At 51.5% G+C, this 15,174-nt stretch overlaps 1 protein-coding gene and 1 pseudogene across 1 annotated transcript; both read left to right on the forward strand.

The window, feature by feature from the left end:
- The first annotated feature begins 83 nt into the window (after positions 1–83).
- On the forward strand, positions 84–15,113 carry Lamb2 (laminin subunit beta 2). The gene is made up of 33 exons (XM_046431260.2): positions 84–218; positions 304–389; positions 520–692; positions 778–913; positions 995–1,068; positions 1,458–1,646; positions 1,737–1,800; positions 2,031–2,233; positions 2,768–2,888; positions 3,213–3,401; positions 3,603–3,782; positions 3,860–3,972; positions 4,245–4,324; positions 4,401–4,533; positions 4,706–4,864; positions 4,942–5,069; positions 9,840–9,972; positions 10,169–10,361; positions 10,433–10,576; positions 10,796–11,027; positions 11,111–11,274; positions 11,356–11,580; positions 11,667–11,884; positions 11,994–12,090; positions 12,179–12,551; positions 12,643–12,827; positions 12,901–13,142; positions 13,220–13,568; positions 13,857–14,064; positions 14,142–14,283; positions 14,367–14,543; positions 14,633–14,792; positions 14,872–15,113. Exons 1-33 carry the CDS (start codon positions 85–87, stop codon positions 15,006–15,008), a joined length of 5,541 nt encoding a protein of 1,846 aa, XP_046287216.2. The 5' UTR covers position 84; the 3' UTR covers positions 15,009–15,113.
- LOC124084249 (heterogeneous nuclear ribonucleoprotein A1-like) lies at positions 7,160–9,833 on the forward strand (annotated as a pseudogene).
- Positions 15,114–15,174: the final 61 nt, after the last annotated feature.

Genomic DNA, 15,174 nt, shown 5'->3' on the forward strand with positions numbered 1-15,174 from the left:
AGTGGGGGCGGAATGGCTGGGGATGAGAGGTTGGGGTGGGGGGTTTTTCTGTTACGTGTTTTGAGCTTGCCTGGAATCCGCACCATGGTTTCCTTCCTGCCGTGCTTCCCAACTTTGCTCAAAGTCGCTGCCGGACTCCAAGCTGAAGGACCGCTGGACAGACCCTGGGACCGACAGAGGGCCCGGAGGGAAATGCGCCAAAGACCCACACGGGCAGGGTCAGCATGGGACCCCGAAGGGATGAAGTGGGACTATGGCGCAAGACCCTTCATCTTCCCTTTCCCTTGTTTTCCTCCCCCTCAGGATGGAGTGGGCCTCAGGGGACGAAGGGAGGGGCCGGCAGGGACTGGGTGTGCCCTGGGAACTTCGACTGGGCCTGCTTCTAAGTGGTGAGGGGGCTGGGTGAGGACCAAGGGTTGTGGGATGTGATGGTGGGTCTTGGGGTGGCTGTCTCTTGGGAACATGGGATGGGGGTACAGAATAGAAGAACAACAGAACTGGCTGACCTACTGTCTTCAGTGCTGGTGGCCACACTGGCCCAGGCCCTAGCTCTAGATGTGCCTGGCTGTTCAAGAGGAAGCTGCTACCCAGCCACAGGTGACCTGTTGGTGGGCCGTGCTGACAGACTGACTGCCTCATCCACCTGTGGCCTGCATGGTCCTGAACCCTACTGCATTGTCAGTCACCTACAGGTGCTGCTGGGGTCTAGGTGAGAGGCTGGGTCAGGGTGGGGTTCATACTGCCTGAGGAACTGATCCTAACCCTCACTCAACCCAGGATGAGAAGAAGTGTTTCCTGTGTGATTCTCGGCGCCCCTACTCTACTAGAGACAACCCATATAGCCATCGCATCCAGAATGTGGTCACCAGCTTTGCACCACAGCGCCGGGCAGCCTGGTGGCAATCAGAGAATGGTGAGGCTATGGATGGGGCATGGATTGAGCAAGGCTGCCAACTAGTAGCCTCAAGTCCTTGACCTCCGACTCCTGCCCCAGGTATTCCCAGGGTCACCATCCAGCTGGACCTGGAGGCTGAGTTTCATTTCACGCACCTCATTATGACCTTCAAGGTGCCCAAATCACCCTGCTTGACTCTCCATTGCCCTGGACAGAGCCCCTGATCCTCAGTTTAGTCCTGAGCCCATGTGTTATGCACTGACTGCATGGATGGCGCCTTTATTTCCCCATGCTATACATATCTGTGCACTTCCAGGCCTTTGCACATGCTATTTCTGCTGCTCTCATTGCAGGCTGGGTCAGATGCTGTCTTCCTGGGCCCCATGATCCCTGGGGCCTCCCCATTAGAGGTGGCTACCCTCCTTAGTCATTGCCTGTCTTTCATGGTCATCCCTACCTGCCTTTGAACTGCTGGAGGGCAATCTCAGGCTGAGGAGAGCTCTCCATAGCCTGGGCTGGACTTGGGTCTGGTGCCTGCTGATCAGCTATGCCCCCCACCCAGACATTTCGCCCTGCTGCCATGCTGGTGGAGCGCTCAGCCGATTTTGGCCACACCTGGCATGTGTACCGATATTTCTCCTATGACTGTGGGGCTGACTTTCCAGGAGTTCCATTAGCCCCTCCACGGCACTGGGATGATGTAGTCTGTGAGTCCCGCTACTCAGAAATTGAGCCATCCACTGAAGGCGAGGTAAGGGTTAAGATTTTAATTAGGGGTGGGAAGGGAGTGCAATGGGTCTCAGCAAGGTCCTGTATCTCTATGGTCTCTCTGCCTCTCTAGGTTATCTATCGTGTGTTAGACCCTGCCATCCCTATCCTGGATCCCTACAGTTCACGGATTCAGAGTGAGTGCCCCACCCTTTCAGCCTGGCACAGTCCCAGCATCTGGATGAAGATTATCTGGGGCCTCAGTAACTATTTTGGGTGCTTTCTAGGGCAGGTGCCAAGCCTAGTTTAGCTCAGGAAGCAGTCAACCAGAGGTCTCCCAAGGTGACCTTGGCAGCTGCAGCCCCTGGATGAATACAGGGTTTCAAGGGCCAGTCTGGCTAGTTGGCCCCAACACTTTTCCCCTCAGACCTATTGAAGATCACCAACCTGCGGGTGAACCTGACTCGTCTTCACACACTGGGAGACAATCTGCTTGACCCAAGGCGGGAGATCCGAGAGAAGTACTATTATGCCCTGTATGAGCTGGTTGTGCGTGGCAACTGCTTCTGCTATGGACATGCCTCACAGTGTGCACCAGCCCCAGGGGCACCAGCCCATGTTGAGGGCATGGTAAGGAGTTTCAGATAGCTGGGATATAGTTAGGGGAAGGGGCAGGCATGGCCAGACAGGGTTGTTTTTTTTTTTTAATATTTATTTTTTAGGGCTGGGGATGTGGCTCAAGCGGTAGCGTGCTCGCCTGGCATGCGCACAGCGCTGGGTTCTATCCTCAGCACCACATACAAATAAAGATGTTGTGTCTGCTGAAAACTAAAAAATAAATATTAAAAAAATTTATTTTTTAGTGTAGTTGGATTCAATGCCTTTATTTTACTTATTTTTATGTGGTGCTGGGGATCCAACCCAGGGCCTCGCGCATGCTAGGCAAGCGTTCTACCGCTGAGCCACAACTCCAGCCCGCCAGACAGTGTTTTAAAAATATTTTTTTAGTTGTCAATGAGGCCCTTTATTTATTTACTTATTCATATGCAGTGCTCAGAATCAAACCCAGTGCCTCACACATGCTAGACAAGTGCTCTACCACTGAGCTACAATCCCAGCCCCATGGCCAGACAGTTTTGACAATCTATCTGCCCACTTCCATAGGTGCATGGAGCCTGTGTCTGCAAGCACAACACCCGTGGCCTCAACTGTGAGCAGTGTCAGGATTTCTATCATGACCTGCCCTGGCATCCAGCTGAAGATGGCCACAGTCATGCCTGTAAGAGTAAGTGAGACTCTGGTCCCACAGCTCCAGAACTCTGTAGCCTGGCTGTGCCCTGGGTAGAGCCAAGAGCTGATTGGTCAAGCCCTTAATACTCAGGTTATGTCTAAAGGGTATCCAGGCTTAATATCCCTGGTGACCTCTTCAACTCTCCTCCATAATCTGCTTGGGCTAGGGGTCCAGGTTGATGTTGAAGACTTGCAGTCTGTATGCCACGACCATCAAAATCTGGCCTCTGGGAGGAATCTAAGGTGGCACTAGGGTCCCGTCCTCTGTCCCTTACTCTCAGGAGCTGGTCCCTCAAGTGGCCTTTCCCCTTTCCCACAGAGTGCGAGTGTCACGGGCACACCCACAGCTGCCACTTTGACATGGCTGTTTACCTAGCATCTGGCAATGTGAGTGGAGGCGTGTGTGATAAGTGTCAGCACAATACAGCTGGGCATCACTGTGAGCTCTGCCGGCCCTTCTTCTATCGTGACCCAACCAAGGATCTGCGGGACCCAGCTGTGTGCCGCTGTGAGGCTGGGATTGGACATGAGGGAGGGGAAGCTGAGCCTGGGGCAGAAACTGGGAAGCCAATTTGCTATCCAGGTTATGGGGAATTGGGGTGGGGGACTTAGTGTGGAACCAGACCAGGGACCTAGGGTGGGGGTTTAGAAGAGGACTTATACTGGACTAATTGGGTTAAGGTGACCTTGTACCTCTTTTTGCTCTCAGCTTGTGATTGTGATCCTATGGGTTCCCAAGATGGTGGTCGCTGTGATTCTCATGATGATCCTGCACTGGGGCTGGTCTCAGGCCAGTGTCGCTGCAAAAAACATGTGGTGGGCACTCGCTGTCAGCAATGCCGTGATGGCTTCTTTGGGCTCAGTGCCAGTGACCCTCTAGGCTGCCAGCGTAAGTGCCTCCTGACTCAGCTGAACCTGAGTACTGCTTCAGCTCCCCAAAGCTCTGATGTGCTTCCTTGCCTGCAGGTTGTCAGTGTAATACACGGGGTACAGTGCCTGGGGGCACCCCTTGTGACTCCAGTAGTGGAACCTGTTTCTGCAAGCGTCTGGTGACTGGACGCGGGTGCCATCGCTGCCTGGTATGACCAGAGGGAGCTGTAGTTCCTGGAGTCCTGAACACAGGACTGGGGTTCTGGGGTCCCCTCAGCCACCAATGTCCATATCCTGGTGGATGAGTACTGAAAACTAAGAGTCCAGTCCTGGATGAGAAGCCTGGGAGGGCAGGGGTGTGTCCCAGTAGTCTGAAGGCCATGCATTCTCCAAGGGGTGGTAAACACTGAGGAGTATGGTTGGACTCCCCACTGGGTGGCGAGGGGTCTATTTCTGGCTCCCAGCAACCATTTCCTCACAGCCTGGCCACTGGGGCCTGAGCCACGACATACTTGGTTGCCGCCCCTGTGACTGCGATGCAGGTGGTGCCTTGGATCCTCAGTGAGTGCTATAAATGGAGCCTGGGAGGGGGCAGGGTAAAAAGAGGGTATTCTTGAATAACCATAACACCCTTTAGGTGTGATGAGGCCACAGGCCAGTGCCGCTGCCGTCAGCACATGGTTGGACGGCGCTGTGAGCAAGTGCAACCTGGTTACTTCCGGCCCTTCCTGGACCATCTAACTTGGGAGGCTGAGGAAGCCCGAGGGCAGGTGGGTAGGAGTGGCTAGAGAGGCTGCATTGAGGATAGTGTCTTGGGAGGGGATAGGGGTGCTATGCAGCCTTGGGTGAGTCCTTGGCCGAAGAAATAGGATTTGGGGCTAGATATGGCAGAAAAGGCAGTGCCTCACCTGAGCCTCCATCCCTGGCTGCATTACCTCTCAGGTGCTGGATATTGTGGAGCGATTGGCAATCACCGGGGAGACTCCATCCTGGACTGGCCCAGGCTTTGTGCAGCTGCGGGAGGGTCAGGTGCTGGAGTTCCTGGTGACTTCTTTGCCAAGGGCCATGGAATATGACCTGCTGCTGCGTTTGGAACCCCAGGTCAGACCCTGTGACAACTGACCTGGAGCTGAAACCTCTGGGTATGGGGCATCTCTTCCATCATTACCTTTCCCCAGGTTCCTGAGCAATGGGCAGAGATAGAACTGACTGTGCAACGTCCAGGGCCTGTGTCTGCCCACAGCCCGTGTGGGCATGTGCTGCCCAAGGATGACCGTATCCAAGGGACTTTACAACCAGACATTAGGTGAGGATACTGATGATAGCACTCAAAATGGTGGGGGTTTGTGGGGCCAGCCCTTAGATCTTTGAAGGACACCTGGAACACCTGGAAGACCCCACTGCTCATTCATCTGCCTCTTCCTGAGTGCTGTTTGTCAGGCTCTGTTGGACATGGCTCTGGTCATAGGAAGAAAGTAGACAAAACAGCTGGGCACAATGGCCCAGTGGCTCAGGAGGCTGAGACAGGAGGATTGCAAGTTTAAGGCCAGCCTCAACAACTTAATGAGGCCCTGAGTTATTTAGTGAGACCCTATCTCAAAATAAAAACAAAAAGGGTTGGTGTTGTAGCTCAGGGGTTAATCACCCATGGGTTTAATCCCCAGTACAAAAAAAAAAAAAAGTAGATCAAATAAAGTCTGCTCTCTGAGGTCTAACAGAGGACAAGGCAATAATTAATTAGAAATCATCCAGTGTCACTATAGGAAGGGCCAATGGTGGTCATGTTGGTTGTGGGGCTGTGGCATCAGAGCACTTTGATTAATGTTTTATTATATTTTGGGTAGTATGTATTTCATGTATCTGGTTAATGTTTTATTATATTTTGGGTAGTATGTATTTCATGTATCTTTTTCACTTTACTTTTTTTTTTTTTTGGTGCTTGGGATTGAACCCAGGGCCTCATGCATGTCTAGTCCCAAAAGTTAGCAATTTTTTTTCCTTTGCAGTGCTGGGTATTGAACCTAGAGTCTCATGAATGCTAGGCAAGCACTGATCACTGAGCCACATCCCAAACCCTCTTTTTGTACATTTTTTTTTAACATTGGGGATTGAATTCAGAGGTGCTTTACCTTAACTAAGCTACATCCCCAGCCCTTTCTGTTTTTTGTTTTTTTTTTGTACTTGTGTATGGACAACATGCCTTTATTTTACTTATTTTTTTTGCAGTGCTAAGGATCAAACCCAGTGCCTCACACATGCTAAGCAGAGCACATGCTAAGCAAGTGCTCTGCCATTGAACTACAGCCCCAGCCCTGTTTTTGTTTTTTGAGATGGGGACTCGTTAGGTTGCCCATATTGGTCTTGAACTCACAATCCTCCTGCCTCAGCCACTTGAGTAGCTGAGATTATAGGCATATGCCACCAAACGTGGCTGTTTTTACACTTTTTTTAAAAAAAATTATTTTTTAGTTGTAGTTGGATACAATACACTTATTTAATTTTTATGTGGTGCTGAGGATCAAACCCAGGGCCTCGCACATGCTAAGTGAGCACTCTACCACTGACCACAACCCCAGACATCTTTTTACACTTTTGATCATGTAAATATTGGTACATACACAGAAGTAGAAAGAATAGCATAATTAACCTAGTTGTATCCATTATAAACATTTTGCCAACTGTTGCTGGTGTTTAACAAAGATCCCCCTATTTGGGTGCAGTGGCGTACATGTGTAATCCCAGTGACTTGGGAGACTGGGGCAGGAGGACTGAGAATTCCAGGCCAGCCTGGGCAACTTAGTGAGGCCATATCTCAAATAAAATCAAAATGACTGGGATGTGACTCAGTTGTAAAGGACTCTGGATTCAGTCCCCAATAGCTCAGAAAAACAAAACAAAAACCCAAAGATCCTTCTAGTTGTTGAGTGGAAAACAGACTTAAAGGGGTCAAGGTAAGAAGCTAGGAGATATGCTAAAGACTGCTGAGTTGGACAAGTGAAAGTCAGTGGTGCAAAGGTATAACAGAGAGTGAGGAAAGGGAAGGCTCTAGAGGGTCTGATGTCTTAAATATATAGGGAGGTGAGAGAAGGTGAAAAGGTGACTTCAGGTTTTGGCCTGGGCATTTGGATGGGGGTGGGACTCTTTACTGAGATGGAGACATAGGGAGGAGCAGTTCTGAAATGCTTGGACATGGAGGTGTGTGACTAGATTTCTATGTCTGGAATTACTAGGAGGAGCCAAATTAGAGACTCCTCATAAAGGGGGTCATTCTAGAAATGACCAGAGAAAGAGAAAGAAGACTAGAACCAAGCTTTGGGGTACTCTAGTGTTAGAGGCTAGTAAAGAAGGAGGAACTAGGGGTCTGGGGGCGGGGACCAAGAGGAGTGTAGGTGGGGACCAAGAAGCTAAGAGAAGGAGCTGGGGATATAGCTCAGTTGATAGAGTGCTTGCCTCCCATGCACAAGGCCCTGGGTTCAATCCCCAGCACTACCACCAAAAAAAAAAAAAAAAAAAGGAAGAAGCTAAGAGAAAAGTGTGTCTAAAGAGGAAGGCACAGTGAGTTCACAACATGCTGATGAATGCTGGAGTCAAATAAGAACAGAGGTAGCTGCTGGGTTTAGTTACATGGAGGTCATTCATGACCTTGGCACAGGATGGAGCAGAAGTCTGCTGGAGGAGAAGGCTAGAGAGAGAAGACATTTGCTATAGTGGTCTCTACTTAGGAATTTATTTTTCAAGAAAGCAAAAGTGAGCCTGGCGCAGTGACGTATGCCTGTAATCCCAGCATCTTGGGAGGCTGAGGCAGGAGGATCATAAATTCAAAGCCAGCCTTGGCAACAGCAAAGCACTAAGCAACTCAGTGAGACCCTGTCTCTAAATAAAGTACAAAATAGGGTTGGGGATGTGGCTCAGTGGTCAAGTGTCTCTGAATTCAATCCCCAGTACCACCCCCACCCCCCCAAAAAAAAAAGAAAGCAAAAGTGAGGGGGAAAGCCAGGCACAGTGGCACATGCCTGCAATTCCAGAGGGAGGCCTAAGCTTGGGAGGCTTAGGCAGAGGATTTTGAGTTCAAAAGCAGTCTCAGAAACTTAATGAGACCCTAAGCAACTCAGCAAGACCTGGTCTCTATATAAGATATCAAGAAGGGCTGGGGATGTGGCTCAGTAGGTTCAATCCCTGGTACCAAAAACAAAAATAAGAAAAAAATTGAGGTGGAAACTAGGAGAAGACTTAAGGTATTGAAAGAGAATTTCAGGGTGGACGCAGCCGAGAAAGCATCATTAAAGTCTCTCTTCCTGCTGCCGTCATGTCTAAATCAGAGTCCCCTAAAGAGCCCAAACAGCTGCGGAAGCTATTCATCGGAGGGCTGAGCTTTGAAACAACTGATTAGAGTCTGAGAAGCCATTTTGAGCAATGGGGAACACTCACGGACTGTGTGGTTATGAGAGATCCAAACATCAAGTGCTCCAGAGGTTTTGGGTTTGTCACTTATGCCACTGTGGAGGAAGTGGATGCAGCCATGAATGCAAGACCACACAAAGTGGATGGAAAAGTAGTGGAACCAACGAGATCTGTCTCGAGAAGATTCTCAAAGACAGGGGCCCACTTAACAAAAAGATCTTTGTTGGTGGCATTAAAGAAGACACTGAAGAACATCACCTACGAGATTATTTTGAACAGTATGGGAAAATTGAAGTTATTGAAATCATAACTGACCAAGGCAGTGGAAAGAAAAGGGGTTTTGCTTTTGTAACTTTTGATGACCATGACTCTGTGGACAACATTGTCATTCAGAAATACCATACTGTGAATGGCCACAACTGTGAAGTGAGGAAAGCTCTGTCAGAGCAAGAGATGGCTATTGCCTCATCTAGCCAAAGAGGTCGAAGTGGTTCTGGAAACTTTGGTGGTGGTCGTGGAGGTGGTTTTGGTTGAAATGACAATTTCGGTCATGGAGGGAACTTCAGTGGTCATGGTGGCTTTGGTGGCAGTCGTGGTGGTGGTGGATATGGTGGCAGTGCGGGGATGGCTACAATGGATTTGGTAATGATGGAAGCAATTTTGGAGGTGGTGGAAGCTACAATGATTTTGGCAGTTACAACAATCAGTCATCAAATTTTGGACCCATGAAGGGTGGAAACTTTGGAGGCAGAAGCTCTGAACCTTACAGTGGTGGAGGCCAATATTTTGCCAAACCACGAAACCAAGATGGCTATGGTGGTTCCAGCAGCAGCAGTAGCTATGGCAGTGGCAGAAGGTTTTAATACTGCCAGGAAACAAAGCTTAGCAGGAGAGGAGAGCCAGAGAAGTGCCAGGGAAGCTACAGGTTACAACAGATTTGTGCACTCAGCCAAGCACATTGGTGGCAGGGCCTAGCTGCTACAAAGAAGACATGGTTTAGACAATACTCATGTGTATGGGCAAAAAAACTCGAGGACTGTATTTGTGACTAATTGTATAACAGGTTATTTTACTTTCTGTTCTGTGGAAAGTGTAAAGCATTCCAACAAAGGGTTTTAATGTAGACTTTTTTTTTTTTTTTGCACTCATGCTGTTGATTGCTAAATGTAATAGTCTGATCATGACGCTGAATAAATGTGTCTTTAAAAAAAAAAGAATTTCAGTGAGATAAAAGAACCAAAGGATGATGGGAATGACCTGGAACACAGAGAGAAAGTGATGTAGTCTTACTGAAAATGAGCAGAGGTTATAGGTTGTAGGTCAGGGTAAGCAGAAGATCAAAGTAGTTGTTGAAGAAAAATTGGCAAGTTTTTATGCTGGGGAAATGCTGTGGAGTGGGGAAAGGCTGTATGAGTGTTTCCAATGAGCTTGTCTGCCCAGGTGTATGATTCTAGAGAGCCATGTTTATCGGAATCCTCTGTACGGATCTCTGAGGTATCCAGCAGCTGTCTGTTGGCCTGGTGTAACCTGGCCCAGTCCAGCCCAGCCCAGCCTGTCTCACCCATAGTCTCTGCCTTGGCCAAGGTTTGGTTGCTGCAAATGGGGTGTGAGAGGTCCAGAATGATGGATATGAGGATCAAGGATAACCTCCTATCTTATTCCTGCTTTCCTCCAGGTACCTGATGCTTCCTAGACCTATTTGCCTTGAGCCTGGCACCTCTTACAAATTGCATCTGAAGCTGTTACGAACAGGAGGAAGCACCCAGCCTGAGACCTCCTACTCTGGACCTGACCTACTCATTGACTCGGTGAACTCTTGCCCATACCAGCCAAGATGGCAGGGTCTGTGGAATGGGTCTTGTGGTGGTGGTGGTGGTGGAAATGAGAGGTTTGTGACAGAAGAAGCAGGCTCATGGTGGTATCAGGGCTAACAAGCCCATGGCACTACTCTGAAAGTTCCAATGTGGTCCTTGATGTGAGTTATACTCTTGTTCATCTCTTTAGCTGGTGCTGCTGCCCCGTGTCCTGGTGCTAGAAATATTCAGTGGGGGTGATGCTGCTGCCCTGGAGCGCCGTGCCACCTTTGAACGCTACCGATGTCATGAAGAAGGTCTGGTGCCTGGCAAGGTCCCTCCTTCCGAGGCCTGTGCCCCCCTCCTCATTAGCCTGTCTACTCTGATATACAACGGTGCCCTGCGTGAGTACCCGTGACATGGGTCGGTGGGGCAGAAGTGGAGGCCCAGCTTGATTTGCACCCCTGTCCCACAGCTTGTCAGTGTGACCCTCAAGGTTCACTGAGTTCTGAGTGCAACCCTCATGGTGGCCAGTGCCAATGCAAACCTGGAGTGGCTGGACGCCGCTGTGACCTCTGTGCCACTGGCTACTATGGCTTTGGCCCCATCGGCTGTCAAGGTACTTGCCTCCCCTTGTTCCCTTCTATTCTTTTCTCTCCTTCCCACTACTGTTCTCCCTCCTCCATCTGGCTGCTTCCTTCCTCTAACTCTGCCTTGGACCCCATACTAAATCTTAGCCCTGAGTCACTTACAGTTCTCTTCCATTCCCTGACCTTCCCACCCTGATCCAACACCCCTTAGGCCCTTTCCCTCAGTTCAGACTTTGCACTGCCCACAGCCTGCCAGTGCAGTCCTGAAGGGGCGCTCAGCAGCCTATGTGAAGGAACTAGTGGGCAATGTCCCTGCCGCACTGGTGCCTTTGGGCTTCGTTGTGACCACTGCCAGCGTGGCCAGTGGGGATTTCCTAGCTGCCGGCCATGTGTCTGCAATGGGCATGCTGATGAATGTGACACCCACACAGGCACTTGCCTGGGCTGCCGTGATCACACAGTGGGTGAACACTGTGAAAGGTGAGCCTGGAGAGTCTATGAGTAGGTTGGTGGGTAGGAAGGCTGCCTGGGGATGACCCATTTCTTTCTTTACTTCCCTACAGGTGCATTGCTGGCTTCCATGGGGATCCACGGCTGCCATATGGGGGCCAGTGCCGGCCCTGTCCCTGCCCTGAAGGCCCTGGAAGCCAAAGGCACTTTGCTACTTCTTGCCACCGGGATGGCTACTCCCAGCACATTGTGTGCCACTGCCAGTTAGGCTACACAGGTAAGTGGGTAGGGGGCAGGCATGGGATCAGTGTGAAGTGGCTGGGCTGAGCACTCATGGTTTCCCCTTGACTGTGGGCAGGGCCACGGTGCGAAGCTTGTGCCCCTGGGCACTTTGGGGATCCATCAAGGCCAGGTGGCAGATGCCAACCATGTGAGTGCAGTGGGAACATTGACCCTATGGACCCTGATGCTTGTGACCCCCACACGGGGCAATGTGTGCGCTGTTTACACAACACAGAAGGGCCACAGTGTGCCCACTGCAAGCCTGGCTTCCATGGTCAGGCTGCCCGACAGAGTTGTCATCGTGAGTATATACATGGGAAGGAATAGTGGGGGTGGGGTTCTACTGTTTGAGCTCTCCTTCATATTGTGCTCATCTTGCTGGCACAGGCTGCACCTGCAACCCACTAGGCACAGATCCCCAGCATTGCCCATCCACTGACCAGTGCCATTGTGATCCAAGAAGTGGGCAGTGTCCATGTCTCCCCAATGTCCAAGGCCTTAGCTGTGACCACTGTGCCCCCAACTTTTGGAACCTTACTAGTAGCCACGGCTGCCAGCCTTGTGCCTGCCACCTAAGCCGAGCCAGAGGCCCCACCTGCAATCAGGTATGGAACCCTTCTGTAGATCTCTGGGTAGATGGTCCCTGCTGTCTGCCTCATCTCAGGGGCTCAGCCTCTGATGGAGACTCTGACTCCTGCTCTGTTTCCACCCTAGTTCACAGGGCAGTGCCACTGTCGTGCTGGCTTTGGTGGGCAGACTTGTTCAGAGTGCCAAGAACTCCACTGGGGAGACCCTGGGTTGCAGTGCCGTGGTGAGGTGGTTGGGGAGCCAGGGTGGATGGAGGACTTTCTAGGATGCTCCACAGGGGCCCTAACTCTGTGTTCTGCCTTTTCCTGCAGCCTGTGATTGTGACCCTCGTGGAATAGACACACCTCAGTGTCACCGATCCACAGGCCATTGTAGCTGCCGCCCAGGCGTGTCTGGTGTGCGCTGTGATCAGTGTGCCCGGGGCTTTTCTGGTGTCTTTCCTTCATGCCACCCTTGCCATGCATGCTTTGGGGATTGGGACCGTGTGGTACAGGACTTGGCTGCCCGTACACGGCGCCTGGAGCAGTGGGCACAGGAACTCCAGCAGACCGGTGTGCTGGGTGCCTTTGAGAGCAGCTTTTGGCACATGCAGGAGAAGCTGGGCATGGTGCAGGCCATTGTGGGTGCCCACAACACCTCAGCTGCCTCTACTATGCAGCTTGTGGAGGCCACAGAGGAGCTGCGGTGCGGATGAGTTAGAGGATACATGGTGGGATGGGGCAAATGTATAGTGCACCAGGCTGAAGCCTCTCTAAACAGACATCCATTGATGCAGGCATGAAATTGGGGAGGCCACTGAGCACCTGACTCAGCTGGAGGCCAAGTTGACAGATGTGCAGGATGAGAACTTCAATGCCAACAATGAACTCAGTGGTCTAGAGCGAGATGGACTTGCACTTAATCTCACACTACGTCAGCTTCACCAGCATCTGGACCTGCTCAAGCATTCAAACTTCTTAGGTAAGTAGTTGGTCAACTAGGCAGGAGGGCCAGGGTTGATATTCAGCTGACTGCCTGCCTCTGCCCAACTTAGGTGCCTATGACAGCATCCACCATGCCTATATCCAGTCTGTAGAGGCAGAACGTCGTGCTAATACCTCAGCCCTGCTAGTGCCTAGCTCTGTGAGCAACTCAGCAGATACCCGGCATCAGACAGAAGTGCTAATGGATGGCCAGAGGGAAGACTTCAACCAAAAACATCTGGCCAACCATCGAGCACTGGGCAAACTCTCTGACCATGCTCGCACCCTGAGCTTGACTGTCATAAATGAACTGGTGAGATGCAAGTCAGGTGGGGTGATAGGTAAGTATGGATATTCTCACAGAGCCCTAACTTTTTCTATGTCTGGCAGGTGTGTGGGGCCCCAGGGGATGCCCCTTGTGTTACCAGCCCTTGTGGGGGTGCCGGCTGCCGGGATGAGGATGGGCAGCTCCGCTGTGGGGGTCTTGGCTGCAGCGGGGCTGCAGCCACAGCAGACCTAGCATTGGGCCGGGCCCGGCACACACAGGCAGAGCTACAGCGTGCACTAGTAGAAGGTGATGGCATCCTCAGCCGAGTGGCTGAGACTCGACGGCAGGCAGGTGAGGCACAGCAGCGGGCCCAGGAGGCCCTGGACAAGGCTAATGCTTCCAGGGGACAGGTGGAACAGGCCAACCAGGAACTTCGAGAACTCATCCAGAGTGTAAAAGACTTTCTTAGCCGTAAGTCTCCCCTGAGTCTATGTTCTTTTTAGATTTAATGTGGGTCTCAGGGCTTGTAGTTGTCTTGTATCTGACCCCATGTCCAGCCTCTAAATCACTGCCCATATGTGATCCTTCAGTCCATGTCCCTGGGTCTGTGCCCTTTGTATAGTCCCCATCCCTGTGCTTACATCCTTATACCTATTAACAAATTCCTATTTCATGTATGATCCAGAGTCCACACCAAGATTATGTCCCCATATTCATGCTGAAGAATCTGTCTTTAAGCTTTTGTCTGTGTCCCTATAGAGGAGGGTGCTGATCCTGATAGCATTGAGATGGTGGCTACACAAGTACTGGAGCTGTCTATCCCAGCTTCACCAGATCAGATCCAGCACCTGGCAGGTGCGATTGCGGAACGGGTTAGAAGCCTGGCAGATGTAGACACAATCCTGGCACGTACTGTGGGGGATGTGCGTCGGACTGAGCAGCTACTGCAGGATGCACAGCGGGCAAGGTCTGACCCCAATCCTGATCCCTATCCCTGACATGGGATTCTGATACCTTCAAGCCCTGATTCCCCCTTTTCCCAAGGAGCTGGGCTGAAGGTGAGAAACAGAAGGCAGAAACAGTACAGGCAGCACTGGAAGAGGCTCAGCGGGCACAGGGTGCTGCCCAGGGTGCCATCCAGAGAGCAGTGGCTGACACACAGCATACAGAGCAGACTCTGCACCAGGTGTAGTCTCCCTAGGACATCAGAGGGGCAAGATTATGGGCATGTACCATAGATCTGTTTAACTCTGGGCCTATTCATGGCAGGTACAGGAAAGAATGGCAGGTGCAGAGCAGGCACTGAGCTCTGCAGGTGAGCGGGCTCAGCAACTGGATGCTCTCCTGGAGGCTCTGAAACTGAAACGGGCAGGAAATAGTCTGGCAGCTTCTACAGCTGAAGAAACAGCAGGCAGTGCCCAGAGCCGTGCTTGGGAGGCTGAGCAGGTAGGCTGAGACAACCTGCTGAAGAAGGTAGGGATGATGGTTGAGCCTCTACTGGGCTAGCATATCAATGCTGCCTTCTACATCAACAGCTGCTGCAGGGCCCAGTGGGTGATCAATACCAAACTGTGAGGGCCCTGGCTGAGCGCAAGGCCCAGGGTGTGCTGGCTGCACAGGCCAGGGCAGAACAACTGCGAGAAGAGGCTCGGGGCCTGTTGCAGGCTGCTCAGGACAAGTTGCAGCGACTACAGGGTGAGAAGTGTGGCAGGGAGGAACCAAAGAGGTGGGACTGTGGGAAAAGGACCCCTAAATTGATACATGCCCCTCCTAGAACTGGAGGGCACCTATGAAGAGAACGAACGTGCACTGGAGGGCAAGGCTGCCCAGCTGGACGGGCTGGAGGCCAGGATGCGCAGCGTGCTTCAAGCCATCAATCTGCAGGTCCAGATCTACAACACTTGCCAGTGACCCCTTGTCTAGAACCTATCCCAGTCCCCAGCCTCGCTCTGCCCGCCTTCACATTAAAAAGCTCTCAGCCTGTCAGGGCTCCCAATAAACCAGTGTGAACCCTCACAGTGTTGTCTGGACTCTGTTTTGGCATGGGCGGGATCTGCGCAGAACCTCCACAGGACCA

The sequence above is a fragment of the Marmota monax genome, unplaced genomic scaffold (genome assembly GCF_021218885.2).
Source record: "Marmota monax isolate L192 unplaced genomic scaffold, Marmota_monax_Labrador192_F-V1.1 WCK01_AAM20220418_F8-fsc00022, whole genome shotgun sequence".
NCBI classification, from domain to species: domain Eukaryota; kingdom Metazoa; phylum Chordata; class Mammalia; order Rodentia; family Sciuridae; genus Marmota; species Marmota monax.

Coding starts and splice junctions, on each gene's coding strand:
- Lamb2 (XM_046431260.2), top strand. CDS start 85: ATGGTTTCCTTCCTGCCGTGCTTCCCAACTTTGCTCAAAGTCGCTGCC. Junction 3,402..3,602: donor GGACCCAGCTGTGTGCCGCT/GTGAGGCTGGGA, acceptor TTTTGCTCTCAG/CTTGTGATTGTGATCCTATG. Junction 3,973..4,244: donor GCGGGTGCCATCGCTGCCTG/GTATGACCAGAG, acceptor ATTTCCTCACAG/CCTGGCCACTGGGGCCTGAG.